The 11,738-nt window shown below is 59.1% G+C and overlaps 2 protein-coding genes across 2 annotated transcripts; both read left to right on the top strand.

Moving 5' to 3' along the window:
- Positions 1-2,405: 2,405 nt before the first annotated feature.
- Positions 2,406-3,914, top strand: LOC144372522 (obscurin-like). Its single transcript, XM_078035861.1, has 3 exons — positions 2,406-2,933; positions 3,182-3,300; positions 3,568-3,914. The coding sequence occupies exons 1-3, from the start codon at positions 2,890-2,892 to the stop codon at positions 3,912-3,914; spliced, it is 510 nt and encodes a 169-aa protein (XP_077891987.1). The 5' UTR covers positions 2,406-2,889.
- Positions 3,915-4,391: 477 nt separating this feature from the next.
- LOC144372521 (obscurin-like) lies at positions 4,392-11,426 on the top strand. Its single transcript, XM_078035860.1, is given in 15 exon segments — positions 4,392-4,424; positions 4,649-4,747; positions 4,936-5,154; positions 5,584-5,644; positions 6,474-6,596; positions 7,451-7,651; positions 7,802-7,881; positions 8,268-8,347; positions 8,350-8,419; positions 9,277-9,433; positions 9,821-9,937; positions 10,028-10,192; positions 10,328-10,486; positions 10,674-10,851; positions 11,302-11,426. Coding segments are annotated over 13 exon segments (1,734 nt in total). The 5' UTR covers positions 4,392-4,424; positions 4,649-4,747; position 4,936.
- The last annotated feature ends 312 nt before the right edge of the window (positions 11,427-11,738 follow it).

The raw sequence follows: 11,738 nt of genomic DNA, 5'->3' as shown, positions 1-11,738 counted from the left end.
TGCTGTACCCTTTTTACAAAGCCAAACACGCCTCTGGGGAGGAGGGAGGGGGATCAGGATGGTGACGCTGTGCCACAGGTCCTGGGCATCCCCGGGGCCAGAAGGGCTGGAATGTATCTGCCAATCTCCTCCTTGACCTCGTAGAAGGAGTGCAGCTTCCTTCAATGGCTCTGCTCTTCTGAATCTGGCTCACTGTCTCCTGTGGTCAGCACAGAAGGTAGTTAGGACGGCAAAGGCACTGCCCTGGCCCTCGTCCCCAGTACTGTGGAGCTGGCAAGCTGTTCCCTGGGCCTGGGTCTGTGGCCCATGGGAACCTTGAGCTGGGGTCCCTGTGGGGACTGGGGATGCAATGTGGAGACCAAGCGGCCCTGGGCCTGGGAGGCTCTGCGGCTTACCCCCATGGACCAGCAGTTCCGCCTTGCAGAGCACCTGGCCAGCAGCATTGTGTGTGAGACAGGTGTAGACGCCTGCATCTTGCTGGGCCACATCCTTCAGTAGCAGGCAGTGAGTGGTGCCATCCTTCTGCTGGCTCAGCCGGGCACTGTCCTCCATTTGGACACCATCCTGAAACACCAGCAGGCCAGGACGCCATCAGCCCATCCTAGCATCAGGCCCACCTGCCCTTCCCTGGTACCTGCTGTGTGTCGGCCCCAGGTCCAGCCCCATGCCCAGCCATGATGGGCTTGGGGATTGCACGAGGGGCCACACAGCTAGGATTGTGTGGTGCGGTTTTCGTACACACATGCACACACAGGTGCCTCCGGCCTCTGAGGGTCCCACCCTGCCTCCTTGGGCCAGCTCTTACCTTGTACCATGTCACAGTGGGCTGTGGGTGCCCCTCAATGACAGCCTCAAACTGTGCCGTACCACTCGCCTGGACCTGCACATCCTCAATGGTCACCTGCATGGTTGGGGGCCCTGGGAAGAGGTAGAAAGGGGGACATGAGGAGGGATTCCCAGGCTGCACAGCCCATACATGTGGTCAGTGAGGCTCTGAGTACACTCCAGGGCAACAGGCAACAGGGCCCCCTGGTAACTGGGAAGTTCTTCCTTCCATCCAACCACTGTCTCCCTGCTTTGCCCTCAGCTGGCCCAGCAGTCACGAGAACAGTCAAGCCAAGGCAGGCAAAACATGCTAGGGGGTGATGGCTCTCTCCAGGACTGGGTCCAGCAGACACCGGATCTGTAGTGCCTGCTTCTCCTGGAGGAGAGCTCCAGCCCCCACCCCATTGTGGCACAAGAGAAGGGGTGGGGAACCTGGGCTGAAGCAGGCAGGGATCTAGTGGGCCCCTCTACCCTCCAAGCAACTGCCCCCAGCCCTGGCACTGCAGAGCCACCCTCACAGCACGCCCTGACCCCTGACCCCCATACTTGAACTTGTAGCACTGGTGTCTAATTAATTAGCAAATAGACACCAATTAATTACAGGGTCCCTGTAGCCTTGGTGGGCAGGCTGGCCAGGAAGACCAAGCTTTGACAGGAAGCCTGGAAAGGGCCCCACCCCATCCACTGGGGATGGCGTGTGACACAGCTGGAGTAGGGTGCCCAGGCTGTGGGCCTCAGGGAACTTCGGCCTGATGGAAACAGAGGTGCTGGCAGGGGCTGTGCCCACCAAAGCTTGCCCGACATGATCTCACATCTGGCTGCTCCTGAGGTGTCCTTAAAACACCTTCAGCCTAGGCAACAGGACCCTTGGTTGGCTTCTGTGAGCTGCCCTGGCAGGTTAATCCTGCCCCAGGGAGACCATGGGTCCTGATTTATATCCACTGGGTCCACCCCAGCGAGGAGCCTGGGCTTCTGACTAGCCTCTGAAGCAGGTTGTCTTGCCTGTCCCCAGGCAAACAGGGTCAGAGCTGAGCTGGGCTAGAGGACATGCAGCTGGCAGGTGCCCTGGCCACAGAACTGCTGCTGGTGTGTGTGGGGTCGTGGTGGAGGCTCCCCTGCATACAGGCATGCTTGGAGCTGTGGCATGGTGGGCACTGATGGCTGGTCTCCTTCCAGAGCTGAAAGAGCTCTTCACGTGTTTCTGATTCCGGGCTGCATCAGAGGCATGACCTCGGTCTTTCCCTTTCTTGGCCATGTTTTGGGGGCACTGTGTCTGGCCTGATGAAGGCTAGGGTCTCTGCTCTTTCTTGCCTGCTTGGGCTTTGCCACACGTATGCAAGTGCTGCCTGATGTGAGTCATAAAGACCCACATGTGTGTTTTCTTCTGGAAACTTGGTGGTAGCTCTGAAGTTGAGGTCTTTGGTTCCCTTGGAGGGAATTTGTGAGTTTGAGGTAAGGCTCCAAGTTCACTCTTTCTTAACACCATTTGTAAAAGACTATTTTCTTCCATTTTATTGTCTAAGAAATCTTGTAAAGTCCCCCAATTTTACCTGAATGTCACTGAGAACATGGCAAGAAGGGCCAGGGGTCTCGGGTCCTTGGCTAAGGTGCAGCTGCCATTCAGCTCCCACTGGCCCCAGGCCCAGAGCCCCACCTCCCAACCATCCTGCTGGGGTAGCGTCTCAGCATGGGCACTCTGGGGACTCTCGCTTGGCCCACAGTGGTGGAAGTCCAGCTTGTTGCCCCTTCTTGGCCAGAAATTCAAGTCTCTTTCTCTTGGTTTTGAGGCTTGTGTCTCCAACCTCTCATGCCCTGGTGGGATGGAACCAGAAGGTTCTGCCACTGTCCCTGTCTGCTGTTTCTGGAGACTCAGGTCATATGACATTTTGTGCTGGGCCTAAGAGGCTTGCAGTTAGTTATTGGTGTGGAAGAACGAGGCTGGGAACAGCAGGGGTGGGCAGGCCCAGGAGGGCGCGTCCCCCTGAAATCCCAAAGTCCTGAGCCTCCTCCACTCACTTTTCCTCCCCAGTGACCAGCACAGACTACGACACTGCCGCAGACGCCATGGAGACCTCATCCTACTTCAGTGCCCAGGGATACCTGTCTAGGTGGGGCCACACAGACAGCGGCCCAGGGCCTCCCGGGAAGTGGTGATCTGGGCTGGGTGGCTTAGATCGACTTTCCCAAGCCTGCAGCTTTCAGTCAGACCCTGGCCGTTTCTGTCCCTCTGCTCCTCCACTCAGCATACAGGGAACCTCAAACCTATCCGCCTCTGACCTTCACCCCGTGGGCCCTCCTGCCTGGACCCTCAGCCTGCTCCACTTTATGGCTACTCCTTATTTGTCTTTTTTGCCAGCCGGGAGCAAGAGGGAACCGAATCAGATGAGAGGCAGCTGCCCCAGGTGGTGGAGGAGCTGAGGGACCTCCAGGTGGCCCCTGGTACACGCCTGGCCAAATTTCAGCTCAAAGTGAAAGGTGAGGTGCTGGGGAGTGGGCACCATAGCTGGAGGGAGGCCAGGAGCTGTCTCCCATTGGTTACATATGGGAAGGGCCTGACCAGTGGAGGTCAGGAGGTCATGTGTGCCTGCTGCTGGGCAACAAGAGGCTGCCACCCCACCCCCACACCAGAGGCTCGCTGGCCTCTGAGCAACCTCTTTTCTGGGCCTTTGTCTGTCTCCCATCGAAAGAGTATAGTGCCCATTGAGAATGGTCATGTGCTGACCACTCTCCTCCATGGGGTAGGCTACCCAGTCCCCAGATTGTACTGGTTCAAAGATGGCCAGCCCCTGTCTACATCTGCCCACATTCGCATGGCTGACAAGAAGACACTGCACACCCTGGAGATCGTCTCTGTCACCCGGGAGGACGTGGGCCAGTATGCAGCCTATATCAGCAATTCTGTTGGTGCTGCCTACTCATCTGCCCATCTGCTGGTCCGAGGTGTGTGCCCTGAAGGAGTGAGCAGTGCCACATGTACTGCATGCCAGGCCCCATCAGGCCGGGGCCCAGCCCATTGCCCTATGCACAGTGGCACAGATGGCAGAATTGCCCCACAGGAGCGGGTGCCCAGTGGGGCTTGGACGCCCTGAGTGATGAGCAGGCTCTTGGGGGAAGCGGACGAACACTGGGCCCAGCAGACCTGCACAAAGCCCCAGTGGCAGCTCTGACAAGAAAACTCCTGTGTCTTTATTTTCCCAAACGTTCTGAGCACTGAGAGCTGACTCCTAGTTTGACCCATACTGGTCCTGCGGAGAGACTGTTGCTGGGTCCTCCTCCTGCCTCTCAGGGTGCAGCCCCAGCTGCCATCTCCCAGTGCCCATGTGGTTCTAGGCGGGGCCCCAGATTCCCAGTGGGCACAGGGAGGGTGGGGATGTCACACGGATGTACACTGGAGTGTGAGTTCTTTGGCCTCCCGGCCAAAGTTTCAGGCAGGGTAATGGACCTTTGACCATGGGTGGGGCCATGCCCAGGTCCCCCCACTGGGCAGTAGGACAGGACCTTCCCACATGTAGGGAAGCAAGGGAATCTGTGCATGCTGCACATCTGACTCCCTCTGCACTTTTCATGTCCTGATGAACCAGAAGAGAAGTCAGCATCAGGTGAGATGGCCCTGTGGGCAGACAGAGGCTGGGTGGATTGTGGGTGTGAGGCCAGAGTGGACCAGCCCTGGGCCTGGTAGCGGTGGAGGTGCAGGAAGAGGGCTCTCTGGGGCCACAGGCACAGGTCGCAGAGAACTACCTGGGGTTCCCAGAACAAGGACATCAGGACGTGGGAGCTGAAGGAGGGGTGCCGGGTGTCTCCATGGCTGTCCTTGCTCTCCCAGATGTGTGTGAGCAATTGGTGCCACCCCGCATCCTGGAGAGGTTCACCCCCAAGAAAGTGAAGAGGGGCTCCAGCATCACATTCTCGGTGAAGGTGGAAGGTGGGCATCCTCACTCCCCGGAGAAAGATCACCCCCCCCAGAGTCCCCATGCCACCCTCCCACAGTCCACCCATGCCACCCTGCATGGCCTCCTGCTCCACCCCTCATATCACTCTTGCCAAGCACCCTCTTCTGGAGGCCCATAGCCAGTGGGGCTGTGTACCCACTGAGCCCTCTCCTGCCCACAGGATGCCAGGCCCCCACCATACACTGGCTCAAGGAGGAGGCCGAGAGAGGCGTGCTGTGGATTGGCCCAAACACCCCAGGCTACACTATGGCCAGCTCTGCTCAGCAGCACAGCCTGGTCCTGCTAGATGTGGGCCGGCAACACCAGGGCACCTACACGTGCATTGCCACCAAGGCCGCTGGCCAGGCCCTCTGCTCTGCCAGCCTGCATGTCTCAGGCAGTGAGTAGGGAGCCTGGGTGTGGTGAGGGACCAGCTTGGGATGTATGGCCTTCACCCACCTCTGATCCTTCGCCTGCAGAGCCCAAGAGCAGTCTGGGCCCAGTGGTGCAGGCCAGTTTGGCCTGGAACCTCAGCCCTGCCTGCATGGTGCACAGATGGCCTGCAGGCCCTGCCCAGAGCCCTCTGTTCAGCCCCTCTGAGCGATGGTGCTTGGAGGGCAGGCCTGTCCCCCAACCCCATGGGTGACCAAGTGCTGAGAGTGGACAGGGAGGTGGGCGCTTAGGCACAGACCCTTGCCAGGGCTTCTTAGGGACAGTGCAGGCAGGGCCCCCAGGGTGGTCTAGATGTCCTGGGTAGGGGTCCCAGCCCAGGACTCAAGGTATCGGAGTACAGGACTGGTCCTGACAGCTCCCCTGGATCTCTGGACAGTGCCCAAGGAGGAGGAGCAGGAGAAGATGAAGGAGGCTCTCATTTCTACCTTCCTACAGGGGTGAGTGGGTGCCCTGACTGACTTACCCAGTGGGCTAGGGTGGTGTAGCCCTGTGGGTGGCCACCCCCTTCCCTGTGCAGCTTCTCCACACTATCAAATGAAGTTTTTATGGGCCCCTTCTGGTGTGGAGCCACTGATTGTGGTGTCCTGGCCCCTAGGCCCCCCTCTATGGGGAGCAGAGTGGTGGGGTCCAAGCTGGGCTGGCAGGACACCCCTCCTCCCCTCAGGACCACCCAAGCCATCTCAGCACAGATGTCAGAGTCTGCTGGTCTCACCGGCCTTGCTGGGCAGAGGAAAGGTATGCCCGGGTTGGGTGCAGGGGAGGCCGCCCTTTGGACCTGAGCAGCCTGGGCTCTAGGTTCCTGTCCTCTCATGGCCAGCTCCCAGCTCTGGTTGGAGTCAGAGCTATTTCTGACCTCTGTGGTCAGGGGGCCCATGCCCAGTGGGCTATGTTAAGAAGAGCCACAAAGTCACCTCGGCCCCCACAGCCCCAACCCTGCCTCAAGCCTGATGCCAGGCTGGACCCTGCCCAGCCCTGTCCTCAGCTCCCTCACCATCTGCCTGCAGCCCTGCCTGCCACCTGCTGCCCCTTAGCTGTGCTTGCCATTCTCTGGCCACTTGCTGCCTCTTCTGTCCAGACCCGCTCCCTTCATTCTCATCCCTGGTCACAGGCTCTGCATCCTGCTGACCTCACTGGTCTCTTCCTGCTGGCACCACCTCATGGTCTCCCTGCCAGGGCCTGGTCTCCTGCTCACCATCAGCCCCTAGGAGAATTGCAGTGAACTTTTGGGGGAAGCATGACCCCACAGTGTTGTGTTTGTTCCCCCAGGGGAGGCCCTGGTGGCTGAGGAGGCCCATAGCCACCTGTCCCTCACTGAGGTGGCTACAGAGGAATTCCTACAGAAACTCACCTCCCAGATCACTGAGATGGTGTCGGCCAAGATCACACAGGGTGAGGGGGCCAGGATGGGACCCCCCCAACCACAGGGGAGGCTGGGACCCTGTGTCCTCACATGGGGCCTAGCTAGGACTCTGTGCCTGGGAGCCCTGGAGACTGGCTGGGTGGTAGGCAGTAGGGGGACAGCCTTCCAGGGACATCACAACTCTTGTGTTCGCCCAGCCAAACTGCAGGTGCCTGGAGGTGACAGTGATGAGGAGTCCAAGACTCTGTCCACCTCCCCCCGGCATGGCCGGTCGCGGCCCTCCTCCAGCGTCCAGGAGTCATCCTCAGAGTCAGAGGATGGGGACTCCCAAGGAGAGGTGGGTGGGCTAGGACCCTTAGGAACAGGGCTTGGGGCCTGACTTGCTGAAGAGACAATGGGGGGCTGCAAGGGCCTGGTGCTACCAAGGAAGGGACATCACCCCCAGAGACACCAAGGGACACCAGAGGTTAGAGCAGAGGGCAGGGTCTCTGCACGTGGGTTCCTGCAGAGCACTACCTCTGATGTCACTCTCACTGCCATCTGTGAAGAGCGCACCTTTGCCTCCAGAGCCCACCACCTCTTGGGTTGCAGGGGGCAGTGGGCAGCAAGGCGCTGTGAGCAACCACAGTCTAGGCGCCCATCCACGTTGGCAGGAGCCAGCCCTCTCACTGCCATCTGTGCAGAGTGACCCTGGGGGCTCCTGCCCTGTGGCCCTGGACTGGGTACCTCTTCAACCCCTGGACTCAGCACCCTCCCCTCTGTGCTCTTGGGGGTTTTAGGGGGTTGGGAGAACCTATCCCTCCTCAGAGGTGGGGGGCAATGGGGGGCCTTGGCAGGCCTCACCCCTCTGGCCCCAAGACTTAGGCCCATTTCTCTTTATCAGATCTTTGATATCTATGTGGCCATGGCCAACTACCTACCCCTGGGGGCCGAGCAGGATGCCATCACACTGCGGGAAGGCCAGTATGTGGAGGTCTTGGACTCAGCCCACCCACTGCACTGGCTTGTGCGCACCAAGCCCACCAAGTCCAGCCCCTCCAGGCAAGGCTGTGTGTCACCAGCCTACCTGGACAAGAGGCTCAAGGTATGGTAGTCCGGAGCTGGGGGAGGGTGCCAAGGCCCTGGGATCCTGGCCCTTCGCCAGAGAAACCTGGAAGTAAGGGACAGGAGCCCGGTGGCCACAGAGGAGGTGGAACAAACTGGTGCCCTGGAACAAACTCCTGTTTCTCAATAGCTGTCTCCTGAGTGGGGGCCCAGTGAGGCCCCCGAATTCCCCGAGGCCGTGTCCGAGGATGAGTACAAGACCAGGCTGAGGTATGTGTTGGGGAGGGTTGAGAGTGGAGCCACAGCTGGCTGCTGGGCCTCAAGGGCCAGCTGGCGTTCTGCCGTGCTTCTTCATGGGGGACCTGTGCTTGCTGAAGCTGTGTGAGCCTCCTTAGGTCACGGTCCTGCCCCTGGTTTCTGCAGCTGTGCCCTCCCAGAGCCTCATTCGGGAGGGCTTCCTGGGGAAGAGGTGGTGCCCTTGCTCCACCACCTACCCACTTTCTGAAACTGGGTGACAGGCTCCTGATCACAGGAACCCCATTTAACTGCAGTGCAAGGGAGCAAGCTCTCCATGTATCCCTAGTCCCCATGTGGAGACTAGGGACAGTGGGAGCAGGGCAGCTGCTGGGCACTCCCTGATGCCACTCTTCCACCAGTTCTGTCATCCAGGAACTGCTGAGCTCAGAGCAGACCTTCGTGGGTGAGCTTCAGTTCCTCCAAAGCCACTACAAACAGCACCAGCAGCCGTGGCCAGCCAGAAGGCAGTCATTTTTCGCAATGTACAGGACATCAGTTGCTTCCACAGCAGGTAGGCAAGGCCACACACATACATGTGAGGTGCACGCACAGTTGTGGGTCAGGCCTCGTGGAGGGTGACACTCAGCAGCTGGGGTAGGAACTCGATTTACCCATGGGCACATCCCACTTGTGTGATGCCCCAGTGACAGACGCTCGCCATATGGGTTGAAGGCTGAAGAATACCTGCTACCCATGAGCACTCACACAGGCCCATGTGCATGCACATGAATGTACACGGGCACACGGGAAGTCCCATGTGCACACCACATATGCTCACGCACCCAGCCTCAAATGTGCATGGACATGTACTTGATATGTGTGTGCACATAGTGTACATGTGTGCACACATACATATGTGATTCCTGTACAAAAATGTACATACATGCTGGATACACATAGATATGTGCACTCACATGCATGCTGATCTCCATGCACATGTACTCTTGCACACTCACACAAGCATTTGAGTGCATGTGTGTGCCATGCGCACATCCACAGACACATTCAGGCAAACACATGCACACATATTATACACACATGCCACACATGCATGGTCATATCTGCACACTTGTGTATACATGCACAGCCACATGCATACACACATGCACCCACACACGTGCACATGTACATGCATGTACCCACATATACATGCTCACGTACTACACATCTGCACACTCGTGGGCAAGTGTACATACCCATGCACTTCTGTACGTGCCCACATGTCTGCACACCCAGCTTAGTATACTCAGTCTCACAGACCCAGAACCCACTCCTGGGCAAGAACCATAGCCTCTCAAGGACAGGGCCCAGGACTGGGCTGTGAGCTGTGCCTGACCCTGTCCCTGACCCTGTCCCTCTCTGTGGCAGCTTCTTGCAGGACCTGCATCGCTGTGACACAGATGATGATGTGGCCATGTGCTTCATCAAGAACCAGGAAGCCTTTGAGAAGTACCTGGAGTTCCTGGTGGGCCGTGTGCAGGCAGAGTCCGTGGTTGTCAGCACGCCCGTCCAGGAGTTCTACAAGGTGCTCATGCCTGGCTCCATGGCGTTGGCCATGGTACCCCTCCCTGGCTACTCCCAGGCCTAGTGCTGGCCTTGACTCCCACCAGAAAACTCACTGACCTGAAAGTCCCCTGAGGCTTAGCCCTTGTCCTGTGCTCATGGCCTTAGTTCATATTCCCTGATCTCTTTCCCCACAGTCCCCAGGGACCCTTGAGCCCTGTAGCTCTGTGCTCCTGGGCTGGCCACTTCACTGCCCAAGTTCTGTGCATGCGTCCGGCTAGATGGTAACACAGCCATTGTCCAGGTTCAGGGCCAGGTGTGAGAGTGCCCCTGGGATGTCCTCTACTGTCAGGATGCCCTAACTGGAGCTGTGCTTTCTTGCCTGAAACCCGCCCTGTGGTGCCTACAGAAATGCACTGAGGAGATGCTGTCTGCTGGGGACCCCTCGCAGCCACTGCCACCCCCACTGCAGCACTACCTGGAGCAGCCGGTGGAGCGGGTGCAGAAGTACCAGGCTCTGCTCAAGGTGGGAAGCCCTGTCCTGCCCCAGCCCTGAATGTCCAGGCCAGGCCTTGGGGCTGAAGCGGTCTGGGTCCTGACCCTTGGTCTGCCTCAGGAGCTGATCCACAACAAGGCGCGGAACCAGCAGAACTGCGCCCTTCTGGAGCAGGCCTACGCAGTCGTGTCAGCGCTGCCCCAGCGTGCTGAGAACAAGCTGCACGTGTCCCTCATGGAGAACTACCCTGGCACCCTGGAGGCCCTGGGGGAGCCCATCCGCCAGGTGGGGGGACTTGCGTCTGCTGCCATGTGGTGGGGTGTGGCTTTTGTGGGTGCTGGGCTCATAGATGACCCTGGGGTCTGCGCCCAGGGATGGAGCCAGGCAACCACAGTCCAACCACATCTACTCACACCCCAGGGCCACTTCATTGTGTGGGAGGGAGCACCAGGAGCCCGAATGCCTTGGAAGGGCCACAATCGCCATGTCTTCCTGTTTCGGAACCACCTGATGATCTGCAAGCCCCGACGAAACTGGCGCACCGACACCTTCAGCTATGTGTTCTGGAATATGATGAAGGTCTGTGGTGCCAGGGGCTGGGGGTGTCATGCAGGCCAGTGGAGGTTTCCCTGTTCCTGGGCTCCAGGGTGGCCACTGGAGCAGAACTTGCCATTGTTCTGGGATGACCTGGGCATAGCCCTACTGGACCCTGTCTGTCTAGGGATGCTTAGCTCTGTCCTCCCACTAATGTTGCACCCCTCAACAGCTAAGCAGCATCGACCTGAACGACCAGGTGGAAGGGGACGACCTTGCCTTCGAGGTGTGGCATGAGCGGGAGTACTCTGTGCGCAAGTACCTGCTGCAGGCGTGCACAGTCATCATCAAGCACTCCTTGGTGAAGGAGATCAGCAGCATCCAGCAGCGCCTGGCCCTGCCTGTGTGGCGTGAGTGTCCCTGGTGCTGTGCTGGTGTGGGGACCTGAACATCACTTAGATGCCCAGCGGGCTGCACCCAGGCCGGGCACGTGGGCATGGGTTGCTTTCTGCACTGGTGGCTTGGTTCTCCCCTTGGTCAGATCTAGCTGAGGGACCAATGGCTTTGGCCTCCCAGGGAGCCCCATAGCAGGTGTTGAGCTGACCCTGGGACAAAAGGGATGTAGTGGGGACATGGCATAGCTCCAGACTTGGAGTATCTGACCAGGTCATGTTTGGGTGTGATGGTCTTGTACCCTGGTCTGTCCCTGCCTCGTGCAGCCACACCCAGCTTAGTCAGTAACCAGGCCCTTGGATGTGAGGCCACTGCTGTTGTTGGGGGCAATTTGCCAGGGTGCACCCAGGGGACATAGGCCTGACATCCCACCCTCAAAGTCCTCAGACCCCCACATGTGTCCTCAGGTCCTCTGGAATTTGAAGAGGAACTGGCTGACTGCACGGCTGAGCTGGGGGAAACTGTAAAGCTGGCTTGCCGCGTGACCGGCACACCCAAGCCTACTGTCAGCTGGTACAAGGGTACCTGCTAGGGCCTACAGACTGACCCTTCACAGGAACCCCTACCAGGGGTGGGCTGCACGGGGGCTGAGGACAGCATGGGGTCTGGTCAGTGGGCTGGGCATGGGGAACAAGAGACAGTCCAGGCCTGTTCAAGGGCAAACATCCTGGGGATGGACAGTGAACAGGTAAGTCAGGTGGTGCCATGGCCACCCTAGGGAATGAGCAGGGTGAGGAGTCAGCACAGGGCCGAGACAGACATGCCTGAGGGCAGCCGAGAGAGCACCAGGACCACAGAGGGGGGCACAGGCAGGCACCTGGGTGCAGGAGAGGCCTGTAAACTT

This window comes from Ictidomys tridecemlineatus, unplaced genomic scaffold (assembly GCF_052094955.1).
Source record: "Ictidomys tridecemlineatus isolate mIctTri1 unplaced genomic scaffold, mIctTri1.hap1 Scaffold_113, whole genome shotgun sequence".
Taxonomy (NCBI): domain Eukaryota; kingdom Metazoa; phylum Chordata; class Mammalia; order Rodentia; family Sciuridae; genus Ictidomys; species Ictidomys tridecemlineatus.
The sequence above is the reverse complement of the archived record's forward strand: the minus strand, read 5'-3'. Positions and strand labels throughout refer to the sequence as shown.